The sequence below is a fragment of the Pristiophorus japonicus genome, chromosome 5, assembly GCF_044704955.1.
Source record: "Pristiophorus japonicus isolate sPriJap1 chromosome 5, sPriJap1.hap1, whole genome shotgun sequence".
NCBI classification, from domain to species: Eukaryota; Metazoa; Chordata; class Chondrichthyes; family Pristiophoridae; genus Pristiophorus; species Pristiophorus japonicus.
In genome coordinates, this window is record NC_091981.1 from 121688845 (window position 1) to 121709477 (window position 20633).

The window sequence follows — 20633 nt, forward strand, 5'->3', positions numbered from 1 at the left end:
ATAGCTGCACGCAATATCGTCGAAAAGACAATTGGAGTGCTGAAGCAGTGCTTCAGATGCCTGGACCACTCTGGAGGCAGCCTACAATACCACCCTGACCAGGTCACTGAGTTTACTGTGGTGTACTGCATGTTGCATAACCTAGCTATAAGGAGAGGACAACAATTGCCAGATGGGACTGCCGGTCCACCTCAGGAGAGAGTGGAGGCGGAAGAGGCAGACGAGGAGGAGGAGGATGACGAAGACCTCGGGGAGGACAATCAGCCTGGTGATGAACCCATGCCCCCACGCCCTCCCGCAAGACTGGAAAGGCCCCGTGGGAGTTACGCAGCTGCAGAACTCTTGCGTCAGCAGCTCATAATGAAAGCTTGTCGTGAACTTACATTAGTGACAGTTATATCCTTACGTTTTATCCTTGCCTGGCCTGGCCTGGCCATTGTTTTCCAAGAATTGTATTCATGTTATACCATACATTATTAGAAGACAGTGCACGACAATTGTAAAATTTCAAATATATTTTTTAAATAATTTACAAAATTGTGTAATTTAAAAAAAATAATATCCCCCCCACAACTGTCACCCAACAATAAAATTCAACAACACCCTCCCAACACCCCCAACATTCAACACATTTTTAATAATACCAACAACAATAACAATCCCCCATCCCTACCTGTGGCCACCCTTCCCTCCAGATCCCACATCCCACCGTGTCCTAGGCCCCCGTTTTAATCCCACAGTTCGCTCGCCTGCACAACTTGCAGTAGACGACCTCAAGGCATACTGCTGTGGGCAGGGGAGAGGGGGGGGGGAGGGTGATGGTGGCAGGATCCTCTCAGGGGGTGGTGGAGGAACAGATGTTTCTGTTGAAACAACTTCCGAGCCGGAAGTTCTTCCTCCTGACTCGCATCTGTGCTGGCGTTTGGTGGGACGGCACCTTGGAGTGCAGTGCCGTCTCACGTCACTACTGTATGCCGTAGGGCATTGATGGTAGTGGTCTGCTGGCCCATTGCCACAGCCATGCGCTTGATACCCTCCGATATGCGAGCAGACATTGTGGCAATGTTCCTGTTCATCACCGTGAACGCCTGGTGGAGCTCTCGACTCAGGTCGACGCTCTCGCTGCACAGTGCAGTCATGTCCTTCTTAGGATCTGCCCATCGCAGCGTGTGCCGATCTCGCTAACTCAACCTCCATGGGGTCGGCGTGGGCACTGTTGGACACATTGGGTCGCTTGCTGCAAGCCGCTTGGGCCTGCTACTTCTTCCGTCGAAGTCGAAGCCGACGATGTGGCCTCAGGTACAACAGATGATGCGATGCAAGGATCATCCTCCTCGGTTTCCATCTCCATCTCCTCCTCTGGCTCTGTGGTCTCCTCCTCACCACCCGTGGTGATAATCACCTGTAAGGGGACAGGGACAGGTGCGGCCTCCCTTTGCGCCTACGGAGTTGGACCTGCAAAACACTGTTTAGCTTATTGAGCTGATTAGAACAGAAGGGTACACATTCTTGCGCTGCGCTGGCATACGTAGGAGGAGCAACAGTACGCAATAATTGGGAACCGAGAGACGTTACACATTATTACTTCATATGATAGTACATCAATGTGGAATTCAGCCATGATCTTATGATGGTGGAGCAGGCTTGAGGAGCCAGATGGCCTACTCCTGTTCCTATTTCCTATGTTCTTATGTTGTTAACCTGAGAGTAGTACAGAAGCTGCATGCATAACATGACATCATTCATATATTATAATGAAATGGCATTACATTATTTTGAATTACCACTGCTTTACACATTACTCACGTGACACAAGGGAGGGATCTGCACCAGCACGGGTGGGGTCCGAACGGCTGTGAGTGCCCATAAGTGCTGCTGCACGTTCCTCGAGATCCGTTAGGATAGTCAGCTGGACAGGGCCTCCTCCTGTGCACCTGTGTTCAGCCCGATTCTTAGATATTTTCCTCTGCAAACGTGACAAAAGCATGGCATAAGCTAATTGATTAGGTACTATCATGGAAAGACAACAGTTTCCAACATTATATGCTAATAGGATTTGTATCCACAATTGATGCATGATTATAACAAAGATCGTGTTTAGGATGTAATGTTTGACACAAACATCTCGACTACTCGACTACAATTTCTATGAGATAGATGGGTCCTTTTCCGGTTGGGGGTCGGTGGTTGGTGGTGTGCCGCAGGGATCGGTGCTGGGACCACAACTGTTTGCAATGTGCGTGGATGGCCTGGAGGAGGGGACAGAGTGCGGTGGGGCAAAGTTTGCAGATGACGCTGAGATTGGTGGGAGGGCGGGCTGTGTGGAGGACTCAGAGAGGCTACAAGGAGATTTGGATGGGTTGAGCGGATGGGCTAGGGTTTGGCAGATGGAATGCAATATTGGAGTGTGTGAGGTCATCCACCTTGGGAAAGAAAACAGTGAAGGGGAGTGTTGTTTGGGTGGGGAGAGATTGCGGCATGCTGTGGTGCAGAGGGACCTGGGGGTCCTTGTGCATGAATCCCAAAAGGTTAGTTTGCAGGTGCAGCAGGTAATCAGGAAGGCAAATGGAATGTTGGCCTTCATTGCGAAAGGGATGGAGTACAAAAGCAGGGAGGTGTTGCTGCAACTGTATAAGGTATTAGTGGGGCCGCACCTGGAGTACTGCGTGCAGTTTTGGTCACCTTACTTAAGGAAGGATATACTAGCTTTGGAAGGGGTACAGAGACGATTCACTAGGCTGATTCGAGAAATGAGGGGGTTAACTTATGATGATAGATTAAGTAGACTGGGTCTTTACTCCTTGGAGTTCCGAAGGATGAGGGGTGATCTTATAGAAACATTTAAAATCATGAAGCGGATGGACAAGATAGAGGCAGAGAGGTTGTTTCCATTGGTGGGGGAGACTAGAACTAGGGGGCACAGCCTCAAAATACGGAGGAGCCAATTTAAAACTGAGTTGAGAAAGAATTTCTTCTCCCAGAGGGTTGTGAATCTGTGGAATTCTCTGCCCAAGGAAGCAGTTGAGGCTGGCTCATTGAATGTTTTCAAGTCAAAGATAGTTAGATTTTTAAGCAATAAGGGAATTAAGGGTTACGGGGAGAGGGCGGGTAAGTGGAGCTGAGTCCACGACCAGAACAGCCATGATCTTATTGAATGACGGAGCAGGCTCGAGGGGCTAGATGGCCTACTCCTGTTCCTAATTCTTATGTTCTTATGTTCTTATGAAGGGCCCTCCGGGTGGGGTGGCGGGGGGGGGGGGGGGGAGGTGGGATAGGACAGCTGGTGAGCCCAACAATGACAGGAGCTAATGTCCCAAGTGTCCCAGGGCAGACAGTGAGCCAGGGCAGGTCTCCCCCAGTCCAGGCTGGGCCACTGTGTAAGTGACAGCAACCCGAGAGATTGACACAATGTGGGTAAAGGTGACTGGACCCCTCAGTGCTCAGTAGTGCCCCATCCACCAAAGTAACCCAAATGGAGACAGTGCCAAAATTAGACTTAAAGGGTGCAAGTTCAGAACCCTGTCCAAATCTTAGCAGGGAATCTACGCAAGAATACCCAGCTTAATTTCAATCCAGCAGATTTATATATTCAGTGGATCATTACAATTTAAAATCTATTTAATACTTACTCTTGCCGAAGCAACCGAGCTGTTCCACCTCTTGCGGCACTGGTCCAATCCCCTCGGCTCGTGGGACACTAAGGACACCACATCGGCGATCGCACCCCAAATTTTTCGATATGTCCGGGGTGGTGGTTTCCCACGCCCACCCTGGGTTAATTGGCCCCACCTCAATTGCACCTCCTGGACGAGGGCCTCGTTTGCTTCGTCAGAGAATGATTTTGCCCTCCTCCTCCCCTTCACATCCTGGCCACTCTCCGCCGACTCTTCCAGGTTGGACATATTTCCCTGGATTTATTATTATTATTTTTGTCTCTGTCTCTCTGTCACTCTCTCTGTATGTCTCTCTCCGTATCTCTCTCCAATCTCCCCTCTCTTTGCCTTGTACGCATGCCTGGATGACCCCTGACCTCCCGAATCATGGGAAACCTTCTTTGCAAAAAAAAACGCATGCGCAGAAAGGCCGTTGCTAGGGATGCCTTGCGTTCCACATTGCTGGGGTCCATTTCGCATTGCTAAGGCCCAATCCACATCGCTGAGCTATTGCTTTGCTATCGTCGGAAAAAAAATGCCAAAAGTTGCAATTTGAAAAATGGGCGATCTTCCAGCGATCCTGAGAGCTGAAAAATCGCTAAGGCTGGAACCTCACCCATTTTTTGGGCCCTAACGATCTAAGTGTAAAGTCGAGCCCATAGGATATACAACACAGAAACAGGCCATTCGACCCAACCAGTCCATGCCGGCGTTTATGCTTCACTCCAGCCTCTTCTCATATTTTCTCATCTAAATCTATCATTATAACCCACTATTCCCCTCTCACTCATATGCTTGCCTAGCCTCCCCTTAAATGTATCGATAATGTTCGCTTCAACTTGTGGTCGCGAGTATCACATTCTCACCACTCTTTGGGCAAATACGTTTCTGCTGAATTCTCTATTGGATTTCTTGGTGTCTATCTTATATTGATGGCCTCCAGCTATGCACTTTCCCACAAGTGGAAACATTTTCTCTGTATCCACTCTGTCAAAACCGTTCATAATTTTAAAGACCTCTATTATGGTGACCAGAACTGTATGCAGTACTCTAAGTGTGGTCAAACCAAGGTTTGATACAGGTTTAACATAACTTTCCTACTTTCCAATTCTATACCTCTAGAAATAAACCCTAGTGCTTGGTTTGCTTTTTTTGGGCCTTGCTAACCTGTGTCGCAGCTTTTAGTGATTTGTGTATTTGTACGCCGAGATCCCTCTGTTCCACTACCCCACCTGGACTCGGACCCTCCAAGTAATGTGTACCCCCTATTCTTCCTTACCAAAATATAATACTTCACATTTATTTGTGTTGAACTTCATTTGCCAATTATATGTCCATTCTGAAAGTTTATTAATGTCCTCCTGTAATTTGTTGCAGTCTTCCTCAATATTAACTATCGTCCCGATTTGGTGTCATCAGCAAATTTAGAAATTGTGGTTTTGATTCCAAAATTTAAATCATGAATATAAATTGTGAATAATGATGGTCCCAGCACTGATCCTTGTGGAACACCGCTACCCACCTTCTGCCACTGACCTTTTACCCCTACTCTCAGCTTTCTGTCTTGAAGCCAGCTAGCTATCCATTCTGCTACTTGTCCCCTGACTCCGCATTCTCTGATCCTGTTCATCAGTCTATTTTGGGGTACCTTATCAAAAGCCTTTTGCAAGCCTAGATAAATTACAACTACTGCATTAACATTGTCTACTCTCTCTGTTACCTCTTCAAAAAATTCATTGAGGTTGGTCAAGTAAGACTTTTCTTTTTGATCTATGCTGACTATTCGTTATTATATTTTTGGTTTCTAGGGGGCCAATTTTCAGCAAGGCCTCCGCCTGCCCAAAGTGCCGCCGATGGCCGCCGAGGTACCGGACGGTACTTTGGGCGGGATATTCATGAAGAAGTTCCCTCGAAGGTTGGCGGACGGCAAATGGAAAACGCACGCCGCCAATCTGGGCGGCAGCGGGCGGGAGGTCGCATTCTCGGCGACAGAGCCTCTTGCCGCCCAAGTGCTGCCGAGGATGGAGTCGGGCCCACGGAGAGTCGAAGACCTGAAAAAAAAACAGCAAAAAATAAAAAAAATATCCCAAGACCTTCAGGGAACCCCATCCAGGTAAGTCACTGTTGAAAAAAAGTATTAAAATGTTCACTTAGCTTTTTCTCAGGTTCTTCATACTTACCGTCGGGGACAGACCAGCCAACGGTCCACCCCCATTCTGCCACCGAGTCCCGCTGACTCCCGCTCACAGGAATCTGGGAGCTCGGTGGGTGGGAGCTCAGTTGCACCATTCGGCCATCCGCTGACATCAACGGGTGGTTCCCAGCGGCTCTCCCCTCCCGCCCGTTCCAGGCCACCCCGAAAGTTGCACTGGGCGGATCTTCAGGAGGAATGTCGGCGGCAGTCAGCGGCAGCGGGCGATGAGATGCTGAAAATCGTCCCCCAGATGTTCTTCTATTTTCTCCTTTAGTAGGATTCCATCATTTTTCCTACCACCGATGTTAAGTTGATTGATCTATAATTTCCTGGACATGTTCTATCCGCCTTCTTAAGTATAGCATTCCGCCAGTCCTCTGGCACTACGCCTTTTTCTATCGAAGTATTAAATATGTGTAATAATGCCTCTGCTATCTCTTCCCTTTAAAAATGCATGGATGCAATCCATCCGGACCAGGGGTTTTATCCTCTTTGAGGTTGAGTTGTTTATTTAAATATTCCCTCTTTTTATTTTAAATATACTTATCTCATTACTAATCTCATCATCCAATGTCCTGTCCACCTGTTCTATCTCCCTGGTAAATACTAAAACAAAATAATTATTTAATATTTCTGCCACCTCTCTATCATTACCTGTGGTATTATCCTGTATATCCACTAATGCCACTATTCCCATCCCAACCTTCCTTTTATATTGATGTGCCTGTACAAGATTTTACTATTTTGTTTTGTGTTCCTTGATAATTTAATTTCATAGTTCCTCCTTGCCTTCCTAATTGTTTCTTGACCAAGTGTGGCATCAAGGATCCCTAGTAAAATTGAAGTCAATGGGAATCAGGGGTAAATCTCTCCACTGGCTTGAGTCATACCTAATGGTGACCATGAAACTACCAGATTGTCATAAAAACCCAATTGGCTCACAAATGTCCTTCAGGGAAGGAAATCTGCTGTCCTTACCCTGTCTGGCCTATATGTAACTCAAGATGCCCACATCCCATGAACTAATTAAATATATATATATATATATATATATATAAATTGATATAGATGTACAGAAAATAAAGTTGTTTTGTTTTGATGTTCTGCCACTGTACATATTAAATATTTTCCTACCTTCAAAGCATGCTAAAGTTTCATTACATTTTTACTGCACCAGATCTTTTGCCTCTTTGATCCCTTGAATCCAATATAGGACTCCTGAAAATTGGATCTGTGACTGAGTACACGGAGTAGATTTATTTAAGAATCCCATTATCTGTGATTTCAGATTGATCCTTGCACATTTCCTTGGTGATATTGGTCTTGAAAGTAATTTAGAACATTTGATAATTTTTTATTGAAATTCTAATTAAGCGAAATTACTCCTTTTTAAGTCTATGTTTGACCCTCATTCCCCTGAACAGTGCTGTTTCCATATTTCAAAAATATTTAAAATTCATTCTGTAGTGAATTTCTACCTACCTATTAGGTCCCAGCTCCCTGCAGATCAGGTGGAGAAAGCGATTAAAAAAGCTTATGGGATCCTGGGCTTCATGAATAGAGTTTGGAGTACAAAAGCGAGGAAATTATGATGAACCTGTATAAAATACTGGTTCGGCCTCAAGTGGAGTATTGTGTCCAATTCTGGGCACCGTACTTTAGGAAGGATGTGAAGGCCTTGGAGAGGTTGCAGATGAGATAATTGATCTATCATAGAATCATAGAATCATAGAATGGTTACAGCACGGAAGAAGGCCATTTGGCCCATCGAGCTCATGCTGGCTCTCTGCAAGAGCACGTCAGCTAGTCCCAGTCCCCCGCACTTTCCTCATAGCCCTGCACATTTATTTATTTCAGTTACTTATCCAACTCCCTTTCGAAAGCAGTGATTGGGTCTGCCTCCACCACCCTTTCAGACAGTGCATTCCAGATCCTAACTACTCTTATGTCACCTTTGGTTCTTTTGCCAATCACCTTAAATCTGTGTTCTCTGGTTCTCAACACTTCCGCCAATGAGAACAGTTTCTCTCAATCTACTCTGTCCAGACCCTTCATGATCTTGAACACCTCTATCAAATCTCCAATCAACTTTCTCTGCTCTAAGGAGAACAACCCCAGCTTCACCAGTCTATCCAGGTAATTGAAGTCCCTCATCCTTGGAATCATTCTCATAAATCTTTTCTGCACCCTCTCCAAGGCCTTCACATCCTTCCCAAAGTGCAGTGCCCAGAATTGGACACAATACTCTAGTTGAAGCCGAACCAGTGTTTTATACAGGTTCATCATAATTTCCTCGCTTTTGTACTTTATACCTCTATTCATGAAGCCCAGGATCTTGTAAGCTTTTTTAACCGTTTTCTCAACCTGGTCTGCCACCTTCAATAATTTGTGCACATATACCCCTAGGACTCTCTGTTCATGCACCCCTTTTAGGATTGTACCCTTTAATTTATATTTCCTCTCCTCATTCTTTCTACCAAAACGTAATGCTTTGCACTTTTCTGTGTTAAATTTCATCTGCCACGTGTCTGCCCATTCCACCAGCCTGTCTATATCCTCTTGAAGTCTATCATTATGCTCCTCACTGTCCACTTTACTTCCAAGTTTTGTGTCATCTACAAATTTTGAAATTGTGTCCTGTACACCTACATCCATTTCATTAATATATATCAAGAAAAGCAATGGTCCTAGTACGGCCCATAGGGAACACCACTGTATAACTTCCTCCAGTACGATAAAACAACCGTTCACCGCTACTCAGTTTCCTGTCACTTAGCCAATTTCTTATCCATTCTGCCACTGTCCCTTTTATTCCATGGGCTTCAACTTTGCTGGCAAGCCTATTATGTGGCACTTTGTCAAATGCCTTTTGGAAATCCATGTACACCATGTCAACTGCATTGCCCTCATCAATCCTCTCTGTTACCTCATCTAAAAACTCAATCAAGTTGGTTAAACACAATTTGCCTTTAACAAATCTGTGCTGGTTTTCCTTAATTAATCCACACTTGTCCAAGTGACTGTTAATTTTGTCCTGATTATTGTTTCTAAAAGCTTCCCCACTACCCATGTTAAACTGACTCATCTATAGTTGCTGGGTTTATGCCACACCCTTTTTTAAACAAGGGTGTAACATTTGCAATTCTCCAGTCTTCTGGCACCATCCCCGCTTCTAAGGAGGATTGGAAGATTATGGTCAGTACCTCCGCGATTTCTTCCTTCACTTCCCTCAGCGTCCTAGAATGTATCTCATTCTGGTAACTTATCTACTTTAAGTACAGCCAGGCTTTCTACTGCCTCGTCTTTATCAATTCTTATCCCATCCAGTATCTCCTCTCCCTCCTCCTATACTATGTCTATGGCAGCATCTTCTTCCTTGGTGAAGACAGATGCAAAGTACTCATTTAGTACCTCAGACATACCTTCTGTCTCCATGCATAGGTCTCCTTTTTGGTCCCTAATCGACCCCACCCTCCTCTTACTACCCGTTTACTATTTATATGCCTATAGAAGACTTTTGGATTACCTTTTATGTTAGCTGCCATTCAAGTTTCATACCGTCTCTTTGCCCCTTTTATTTTCTTTTTCACTTCTCCTCTGAACTTTCGATATTCAGCCTGATTCTCAGATGTATTCTGGATGTGTAATCAACCACTCACTTGTCAAGGAAAGAGGGCCAGCTATAGGTGGGCACTTAACTTGTCACCTGCTACTCCAATTATCATTAATGTACATACATTCTTAATGGCTGATTGTAGTATTTTATTATTTAAAATTAAACTATTTTACAAGAATAAAATGTACCATTATCAATACAAAATGCTGATTTAAAAAACATTTGTAGGGGCACTGTATCATCAATCCATAGCTTCATAGAAGTGCAGGATGCAGGCTTGAACCCACATGCAACTGAGTTGAACATCTCACAAGAGAGGGGAGATTTAAGGCAGGATTACCCTGTTCTAATTTCATGCATCTGTTCCTCTTCACAGAAAACATTAGTTGAGACCTAGGAGCAGCTAGCAGGAGCTGTATGGCTCAGGGAAGCTGAACAGACTGGGAATAAGATTATGAACAAGACATAAAGAAAGAAATATTGTGATTCGTTTCACTGTTCTAGCAGAGTTTTCATTATACAATATTTTGAAAAAAGATGAGAGTCCCTACCCATGTGTTAATATTTCACAACTCAATGAAGCAGTTTTGCAACTTCTTTGATGTGCTGAGAATGCTTTACTCAGCTATTTCATTTATGGGTCTCTCACTATTAAGGAGTTTTTTTTTAAAGACAAGATCCTTCACAAAGGGGTAGACAGAAAGTTAGAACTATTTGTCTGAAATGACATTCAGTGCCTTGATTGGGCATGACATGGGCCACTCCCTTGAGTAGAGGTCAGACATGGTTTCTACTTTGATTCTTTCGTTTTAAGGAATTATAGCTCCAATTGCATTTCACACTACTGTGGTCATGGCACTTGAGACCTTTCTATTTAGCGTGTTGGCATTAATGGACATTAACTCTACAGTGAGTTGGCATTGATGTACATTAATGACACATTGTGTTGACATTAAGTGCATTATCTGTATGATATGTTGGTTGTGGCTTGTATTAAGAGTATCGCAACAAGCAGTGTCAAGGCAGTTAGAACAGAATAGTCCGTTCTTGGCAAGATTTGATACAACATAGATATTCTATGTGCACACACAATAGTATCATGTACTGATGAACTTGGGGATCATAAGGACTACTTTTCATGGACATGAAGAGAATTATGGTCTCATTAAATATTAATAAGAAATGCCAGTTGTTTTCACCTTCCAAATTAGGATTCACTTTATCTATCCTGGATCTACAATATCCTCCTTAATTGCAATTTTGCAGTTTTCAGTAATACTTATGAAGACTCTTCAACTGAGAGATCTGAGCCTCCCCTTAAATTTTCTTTTTAATCCACTGTATCTGTTCACATGCTTTAACATGGTACAAAATGAATGCAAACTTTTCATCATGTTAGATAATTTTTATGTTTGTGTTTTTTTCAAATTCTGATTTTCAAAACTGAGGTCGGCAGCTTCCAGCACAATAATGAGCAAGATGTATTTTAATTAGTTCTTTTGCTAATGAAATTAAAGCTGGGAATTGAAAATTAAGATATCGGGCAAGAAACTGACATGAACAATACTGTTTATTCTTTTTTAATTGACAGCAAATGATGTAAACAAAGCACCCTAAGGCAAAGCCTAATTTGGTTTCCTATAGATGATAATTAATTGATACAAGGTTACTTCAGAAACACTTCAAAACAAAACAACTTTGCCATGAAGTGAGGAAAATGGTGGCAATGCTGCAATTATTTTGTAGCTTGTTTCCAGAAGCCTGCACATTTAGCAGCACCAGGCACAGCTCTGCATGTCACTTTGTCAGTTGTTAGTATGAAATGACTATTTGCCATCTGTGCGCGGGAATCCAGTTTTCCATGTATAATAATTGCTTCAAGGGCCTGGATGACTGCAAGCGATGAAGGATTTTTCTGAGGGTAATTCACCATGGCAGGATTTGTTGAAAATGCTAGATTGTCACTTTTCCTCAGCTCATTTAATTCGGTAGATCTCCTACTGTAACGAATATTTATTTGAAAAAAATTATTGTTTGTCGAGAGACTGACAGAAAGTGAAAACTGATTTCTCTGAAGTAAAAGTCAATACTTTGAGGAACAATGATGTGGAATGGACTCCTAAGCAGAGGTGAGAGGTATAGATGCTGTTACAATTCCTTTGTTAAATAATTGAAAAATCACAGTATGCTGCGTGCATCAGTCAGAACTTGATAGCTTTCCACACAGTGCTTAAATGGATAGCTGTAATTCCATGATCATTGTTTTGAAGTAGAGAAGATACAAAATGCTATTAATCATTTTAGTAATATTAATATTTATAAAGAGAGATCCAAGGATTGAATGCAGATTGCTAACTTAATACAGAAAATATGTATTATGAGGTGCAGGAGGTAAACAGTGGATTATGTGTATCTCAACAGTCTTCAGCGGCATTCTGTCAGACTGATAGTTAAATTGCACTTAACCTGAACATATAGAAATTAATAGGAAGGGATTTCAGTCCATTCTGTGAATGGGGATATCACAGTGCTTGTAAATAACTGAATCTTGTTATGCTAGAACAGAGATTTGTAAGCAACTGACTGGTGAGTCATTACAAGATTTTAAACATATTGCATACGAAGATTCAGAATAAAATGAGACTGAATCTACATGCAGACCAGTGGATTCATTGACAGTCAACTGGAGACAAATCAAAGTATTGTTGTTTATTTTTACAGTAATTGAATGATATTCTGAAAGTTGTTATATGTGTTAACCAAGATGCTTGTAAGTGCAAATGAAAACAGACATATTATCTATAATCCAGCAAATTGTAGTGGTCTCTACATACTAAGTTAATACATGGTCAGAATTTCTTTCTTATTACTATTACTTTTATATATATTTTAGGGATTGTCTGAAACACTTTAGAAGTTTCTTTCTTCCCTGGGGTATGCAATCCTGTAATGAAGGACACGTCCTGTTCTATTGTTTGTTTTGTTGCACGTCCTGCACGGCTTTTTATAGCTGACAGGGTAAAGCAGATGATCTGCTCGAAGGTATATGCGGAAGTACGGGTTTCTGCAGATCCTCCCGAATTTTACGGCAGGACCTGTTTAAGTTTTTCCGACAGCTTTCCCGCCCGACAGCCAGCCAGCCAGTGGGTGGATCGGAGGTAAGTCCAACATGGCGGTTGGGGGGTTCGGACATCAGTTGCGGGAGGTGAGCGGAGTCGGCCGATGGCGGGAGTAACATCGAGAGGATTCAGCCGATTGTGTGGGTCCGATCGGAGGTTTGCCTGGTGAGTCGGGGTGCGGGAATCCTGCTCCTCCTGACCCACAAGCAGTGCTGTAAAGTCACTTACCTGATGGAGCCAGCCCGACTCGCTCGTCCCGCCACTTCAGCTGCCAGGTTTCCTTGTTAAAAATAAAACTTTCTTCTCGGCCTTTTGGCTAAGATCATGCGTAACTGACCTGACAGGGGAGTAACCACCATAACCCCAAGGTGGTTCTCCCTGGATCAGGAAGGTATATGCTTGCTTTTTTGGAAATAGGAGGTGGGTGGGGTGGCTTGACCCATCCACCTCCACGGAGGTGTGTGGGGGGCCTGACCCATCCACCTCCATGGCACGAACCTGGTATTGCAGTACTTCCAGGAACGGTGCAGTGGCTCTAGGCCTTTTGGCTAAGAGCATTGGTGCAGAGTGATCCTTGATGTGTGCAAGGTGACCTCTGGCGTTTGTGATTTGACAAAGAATTGGAACGATTGGCTACGAATTAAAAAAAAATAAAACTTTACTTAAAGTGGAGGCATGCATAGTCTCTTCAAAATATTTTAGTGACTGACCTGCTTCCTGAGAGCGGATTGGTCGCCCGCCCTGCCTCTGTTTAAACCAGAAGTGGCTGGGTTGGGGTTGGACAAGAAATCAAGTTCTGATCTTCTCTTGGTAAAGTAATGTAAGGAGTTAATGATTCAGTGCTACAGTTAGCCTTATTCTTTTTATTTACTATTTTTTGTTACATGCATTACAGTGTCCTGTTTAATTGTTGATTACCAGTGGCATCAGATGCAATGTCAGCATTCCCACTTGGACAAATTTGTCACAATTAATATAAACGGACACAGCTACAAGTTATATGATTGAGGAATTAGGGAGGACAGCATACTTTTACTTCCAAGCACACTGGCACACTGCACACTTTTCACTGTCACTAGTCGGAGACGTAGCTTTATTTCCTATACAATGATTGTGTGAGGAGATGGTTAGTTGACTGAATGTACTTGCATAGTTACTGGGATGTAAATGTGACACCCTTGTTTGGTATTTGTCAATGGCAGACACGAGACTCCCAAAGCCAGTGCTCTACTCAGAGCTCCCTCATGGCAAACGAGCCAAAGGCGGGCAGCGGAAACGCTAGTAGGGCACCCTCAAAGCCTCTCTGATAAAAAAGTGCGACATCCCCACTGACACCTGGGAGTCCCTGGCCCAAGACCGCCCTAAGTGGAGGAAGTGCATCAGAGACGGTGCTGAGCACCTCGAGTCTCAACGCCGACAGCATGCAGAAATCAAGCGCAGACAGCGGAAAGTGCGTGCGGTAAACCAGTCCCACCCACCCTTTCCCTCAACGACTATCTGTCCCACCTGTGACAGAATCTGCGGCTCTCGTATTGGACTGTACAGCCACCTAATGAGTTTCAGGAGTGGAAGCAAGTCTTCCTCGATTCCGAGGGACTGGCTATGATGATGACGATGTGTTTTGAGTGCCATTGCCCGATAGGTAATTATCATGGAAGACTTCTTGGTTGGTGCACTGCAATTATACAGTTAGAACTGAATATGAATATCAGTGCTGCCTGAAAACAGACTAGTTGCTAATTCAGAGATTGCTAACAAAATACAGTAAAAGTGGAATATTTAGGCTAAACTTGTTCTTCATAGATATGAGGCAGGGATAATGTTTGATGGGGACACGGCTTCAAAGACATCTCATTTTGGAAAATCACAGATCAGTTTCTGTAAAAGCTGCTGTGCTTGCTAATTTCATTTTTATTAAAGAAACAAAGCGAGGACCCAAGCTCCTCATGTAGAACACCAACAAGGTTGAAAATAGTAAAAGAGATGAGTAAATCAGGAAGCATTGTTTAACTGACACAAAGCTTGGATCTCAAAGACTTGAAAGTTGTAGGATGGAAAGACTGCAGGAGTTAAGGAGTTCCATAGTTTAAAGCAGGAGACTGTACAAGGAGTCTTCAGCCTAAATTTTCTCTACCAGCTGCCCATTGTATTGGTGTAAATTGGGAAATGGGTTTTATCCACTTTGCATCATTGAATCGTTTCCTGGGAGTGGGGAGCAAGGTCACAGGAAGTGCCCACCTCAAACAAGCAGGTACATCAGTTAGGTATTAATTTGGGGCTAAGGATGTCTCGCCTGTAGCCAGATGCAATTCACTCTGATGTGAAAAGGACATCCAGTGTTGCTAGGCCACAGTAGCTATATGAAATGTGATGAAAAGATGAGTATATTTCAATCATTATTAACTTTATTTCACTTTTCCTCAGAAGTGCCTCAATCACAGTATGCCATGCTTTCAGCAGCAGTGCATGAAAGAAGACATGTCAGGGTCGATCAATAGCCAGCATACCCTGGTTGGCACACCTGCCGATATCTGCCCGCCCTGGCACACATACCTAGCTACGAGATGAGAAACTGTCTTCACCAAGTTTGGGTCATCAGGGAGCCAGATGCCGATCTGTGCCATCTGTTGCAACGGCACTTTCGGCTACAGCCAGTGATAGCAATGCTCTGCTGTTGCCTGAAACTTGGCTCCATTCCCTTGTAGGCAAGCAGCATAGAATCATGGGCCTGCATTTTAAAGAGGAGGTGGGTTTGGAGCGAGGGCGCTACAAAGCAGTCAGGAAACCCAGAAGCAGGGAGGTGTGTCGGCAAAGATCAGCGGGTGGGGGGGCGGGGCGCCGGAGGAGCGGGCGGCGGGGTCGGAGGAGCAGGGGACTCAAGACGAGTGGGGTGGTCGGAGGAGCAGGGCGGGTCGGCAACAACCGGGGCTCAGAGGAGCAGACTAGGGGCTGGAGCGCAAAAGACGGGAGAAGAGGATCAAGCTTCATTAGAGGGCCAGGAAGAGCACAGAGTTTGGGGGCTAGGAGGAGTGGGAGGGAGACCACGTGTGGGAATCGGAGGCTTGGGGGGAGAGATTGGGGGCATCGTGGTGTGTGTGTGGGGCGGGAGGGGTGGTTTCTGATCACCGGGGGTAGGTTAGGTAGGAACGCTGGATCCAGGGGGTAAGTGTAAAGGCAATTACCTCCTGGATCCAGCAGTCCTCACCTTACTTTGGCTGTCGGGTTTCCTGGACCTGCAAAACCTGACCAGCTCAATTTAAATTCAAAATGGTGATTAAATCAGAGGCTTCCAGCCTCATTATAACATTCAAATAGTTGACCGCCTCCTGGGAGCAGGTTGGCTGCCCGCCGCCATTAAAAATGGATCTGGACATGTTAGAGGTGGGCTCAGGTCAAGATTCGGAATTTTAACACTTTGGGCTAAAGATTGGAGAGCGCTAAAAACCTGCTGTGTCACTGTGGGCCGGAGTTAACGGCCGACAAAATTAATGGCATTGTCAGGACCGGGATATTGGTGCTGGGTGCTAATTAACATTAGACCAGCACCAAACTTACAGTGCAAGGCCGTTTTCATGGCTTAAAGGGAAACTGCCTCATAACATTTTTTGCAAAGATTAAAAATAGGCAGTTTTCATCCCTTACAGCTCAACCGCCTTCTAAAAATAAAATTAATATTAAAAGGAATTCCCAAATGGGAGTCTTCAGCTCTTAAAGATGAATTGCCTTTCTCACGCAAAATTAAATGGGAAAAGCACTAACACATGGCTTAACACACCAGGGAAGGGGCACCCAAGGACTTTACACAGCACTCTAGCTTTGTGCAGGGGGTCAACACTGCAAGAGAGGTCCTCTACACACAGGGGCCAGGAAGAATGACGTGGGACCAAATCACCAAGGCTGTCCCTGCCAGCAATGTTGCCCCCAAAACCTGGCTCCAGTGCCCAAAGAAGCTTCATGACCTCAGACCATTGGTCAAGGTCAGTAAGTGCATCTTCAAAAGTCATCTCCTACCAACTGCACCACAAGCTTCACACACTTCTCAATAGATAACTCGCCCGTGCCCCAATCAGTCACCAACCAATAATCTGTACAAAACACGAGACACATCTTCTATTCCTAGCTTCACCAAATCTTGGAGGAGACTGTGCTGAAAGGATACAAGATGCTGGTATCCTCACATGTTATCCTCCTGATGTGATGACTATTCTCCAACCACCACAATCTCAATGATCAGCAAAGTGATGGAAGGTGTCATCAATAGTGCTATCAAGCTGCACTTACTCACCAGTAACCTTTTCACCAATACTCAGTTTGGGTTCCGCCAGGACCTCTTGGCTACAGACCTTATTACAACCATCGTCCAAGCATGAACAAAAGAGCTGAATTTCAGAGGTGAGGTGAGAGTGACTGCCCTTGACATCAAGGCAGCATTTGACCAAGTGTGGCATCAAGGAGCCCTAGTAAATCTGAAGTCAATGGGAATCGTGGGGAAAACCCTCCACTGACTGAAGTCATACCTAGCACATGATGGCTGTGGTTGTTGAAGGCCACTAATCTTGCCCCAGGACATTGCTGCATAAATTCCTCAGGGCTGTGTCCCAGGCCAACCATCTTCAGCTGCTTCATCGATGACCTTCCCTCCATCATAAGGTCAGAAGTGGGGATGTTCACTGATGATTGCACAGTGTTCAGTTCCATTCACAACTTATCAGATAATGATGCAGTCCGTGCCTGCATGTTGCAAGACCTGGATGTCATTCAGGCTTGAGCTGATGCGTAGCAAGTAACTTTCGTGCCACACAAGTGCCAGGCAATGACCATCTCCAACAAGAGAGAGTCTACCCACCACCCCTTTGCATTCAATGGCATTACCATTGCCGAATCCCCCACTATCAACATCTTGGGGGTCACCATTGACCAGAAACGTCCTTGGACCAAGCACATAAATACTGTGGCTACAAGAGCAGGCTGGGTATTCTGTGGCGAGTGTCTCACCTCTTGATTCCCCAAAGCCTTTCCACCATCTACAAGGCACAAGTCAGGAATGATATGGAATAGTCTGCATGGGTGAGTGCAGCTCCAACAACACTTAAGAAGTTCAACCCCATTCCAGAACAAAACAACCCACTTGATTGACATCCCATCCACCACCTTAAACATTCACCCCATCCACCACTGGCGCACCGTGGCTGCAGTGTGTACCATCTACAAGATGCACTGCAGCAACTCGCTAAGGCTCCTCCGACAGCACCTCCCAAACCCACAACCTCCACCACCTAGAAGGACATGGGCAGCAGACGCATGGGAACACCATCAAATCCAAGTTCCCCTCCAAGTTACACACCATCCTGACTATGAAATATATCACCGTTCCTTCATCATCTCTGGGTCAAAATCCTGGAACTCTCTCCCTAACAGCACTGTGGGAGTACCTTCACCACATGGACTGCAGTGGTTCAAGAAGGCGGCTCAAGTAAGTTGGTTATAGGCAATAAATGCTGGTCTTGCCAGCGATGCCCACATCTCATGAATGAGTAAAAAAAAACAGTCCATTGATATCTTCCTCCAGTTTATAGCTTTCTTCCTCACTATCAACCATAGGCCAAATTTTGTATCATCTGCAAACTTGTTAATCATGCCCCCTACATTGAAGTCTAAATCATTGATATATACCACAAAAAGCAAGGGACCAAGTACTGAGCCTTGTGGAACCCCACTGGAAGCAGCCGTCCAGTCACAAAAACTCCTGTCGATCATCACCCTTTGCTTCCTGCCACTGAGACAATTTTGCTCCAACTTGCCACTTTCCCTTGGATCCCATGGGCTTTTACTGCTCTTACCAACTTTCACCTGGATCCCATAAGCTTTTACTTTTCTGCACTATTAGCCTATGGAAACAGTGCCATGGCATGACTGAAAAAGCCAACGTTCTTACAACTTCGCCATGAAGCACCACCTCCACATCACCAGTCTTCAAACAGGGATCAGCTGCTCTGTCACGTGCCTTCACACTCCTACCGGCACCTTATGTTCCCTATCCCTTTATTTTTGCCTGTCACTTCTTATTCCCCTCCCCCTTCAACCTCGGTAAAGGCATCTAATGAAGCAAGAGACTTTCTGAGCCTTGTGAAAGGCTTTCAGATTATTATCCCCTACACTGGGACTCCCCTTTAATTGTCCCCTTACCATTATATTTCATTTATATGCAATTTTCTACTCCCATCAATTTTGCGGCCCTGCCAACTGTCAAGATCTGCACCTGAAGCTATGCAAAGGAGATCATTTGAGTCTGCCTAAAACCCACCAATAACCAATCCAACTGTGTTGTATAGGAGGAGTGTCGTTATTTGGAGAATTGAAGGAGAACATAACATAAGCAGGAGTAGGCTATTTGATCCCTTGAGCCTGCTCCGCCATTCAATAAGATCATGGCTGATTGGATCCTGGCCTCAATTCCACTTCCCCGCCCGCTCCCCATAATCCCTTATCATTCAAAAATCTGTCTCTCTCCACCTTAAACATATTCAACGACCCAGCCTCCACAGCTCTCTGGGGTAGAGAATTGCAAAGATTGACGATCCTCTGAGAGAAGAAATTCCTCCTCATTTCTGTTTTAAATGGGCAACCCCTTATTCTGAAACTATGCCCCCTAGTTCTAGATTCCCTCATAAGGGGAAACATCCTCTCTACATCTACCCTGTCAAGCCCCCTCAGAATCTTACATGTTTCAATAAGATCACCTCTCATTCTTCTAAACTCCAATGAGTATAGGCCCAATCTGCTCAACCTTTCTGCATGTGACAACCCTTCATCTCAGGAATCAACCTTGTGAACCTCCTCTGAACAGCCTCCAATGCAAGTATATCCTTCCTTAAATAAGGAGACCAAAACTGTACGCAGTACTCGAGATGTGGTCTTACCAATGCCCTGTATGGTTGGAGCAGGACTTCCCTACTTTTATGCGCCATCCCCTTTGCAATAAAGGCCAACATTTCATTTGCCTTCCTGATTACTTGCTTTACCTGCATGCTAACTTTTTGTGTTTCATGCAAGAGTTTCTATAGGTATATAAAAAGGAAAAGAGTGTCGAAAGTAAATGTTGGTCCCTTCGAGGATGAGACCGGGGAATTAGTAATAGGGAACATTGCAGAAACTCTTGAACAAATATTTTGTATCAGTCTTTACAGTAGAGGACACTAACAATATTCCAACAGTGGATAGTCAAGGGGCTATGTGGGGGGGGGGAATTAATACAATCACAATCACTAAGAGGGTGGTACTCAGTAAGATAATGGGACTAAAGGCAGATAAATCCTCTGGACCTGATTGCTTGCATCCTAGGGTCTTTAGAGAAGTAGCAGCAGGGATTGAGGATGCTTTGGTTATAATTTACCAAAATTCCCTGGATTCTGTGAGGTCCCAGCAGATTGGAAAACCGCAAATGTAACGCCCCTATTTAAAAAAGGAGGCAGACAAAAAGCAGGGAACTATAGACCAGTTAGCCTAACATCTGTGGTTGGGAAGATGTTGGAGTCCATTATTAAAGAAGCAGTAGCAGGACATTTGGAAAAGCAAAATTCGGTCAGGCAGAGTCAGCATGGATTTATGAAGGGGAAGTCATGTTTGACAAATTTGCTGGAATTCTTTGAGGATGTAACAAACGGGTTGGATAAAGGGAACCAATGGATGTGGTGTATTTGGACTTCCAGAAGGCATTTGACAAGGTGCCACATAAAAGATTACTGCACAAGATAAAAGTTCACAGGGTTGGGGGTAATATATTAGCATGGATAGAGGATTGGCTAATTGCCAACTCTCTGTTTTCTGTTAATCAGTAACTAATGGGGTGCTGCAGGGATCAGTGCTGGCACCTCAACTATTTACAATCTATATTAACGACTTGGAAGAAGGGACTGAGTGTAACGTAGCCAAGTTTGCTGACGATACAAAGATGGGAGGAAAAGCAATGTATGAGGACATTTAAAATCTGCAAAAGGATATAGACAGGCTAAGTGAGTGGGCAAAAATTTGGCAGATGGAGTATAATGTTG

The 20633-nt window shown here is 44.5% G+C and overlaps 1 protein-coding gene and 1 pseudogene across 15 annotated transcripts in view; both read left to right on the plus strand.

Annotated features, from left to right (window-relative positions):
• Nucleotides 1-11512: 11512 nt before the first annotated feature.
• Nucleotides 11513-20633, plus strand: part of LOC139264436 (zinc finger protein 385D-like) — a 1282821-nt gene continuing 1273700 nt past the window's right edge. For 6 of the 15 annotated variants that reach the window (XM_070880896.1, XM_070880908.1, XM_070880897.1 and 3 more), the window contains exon 1: nucleotides 11513-11592. In XM_070880896.1, the coding sequence (XP_070736997.1) occupies nucleotides 11565-11592 (28 nt within the window). In that variant the 5' untranslated portion in view covers nucleotides 11513-11564. Of the gene's footprint in view, nucleotides 11593-12550; nucleotides 12622-12677; nucleotides 12748-20633 lie in introns of those variants that run through there. The other 9 variants (XM_070880898.1, XM_070880904.1, XM_070880903.1 and 6 more) reach the window with 6 other exon arrangements.
• LOC139264880 (U2 spliceosomal RNA) lies at nucleotides 12879-13117 on the plus strand (annotated as a pseudogene).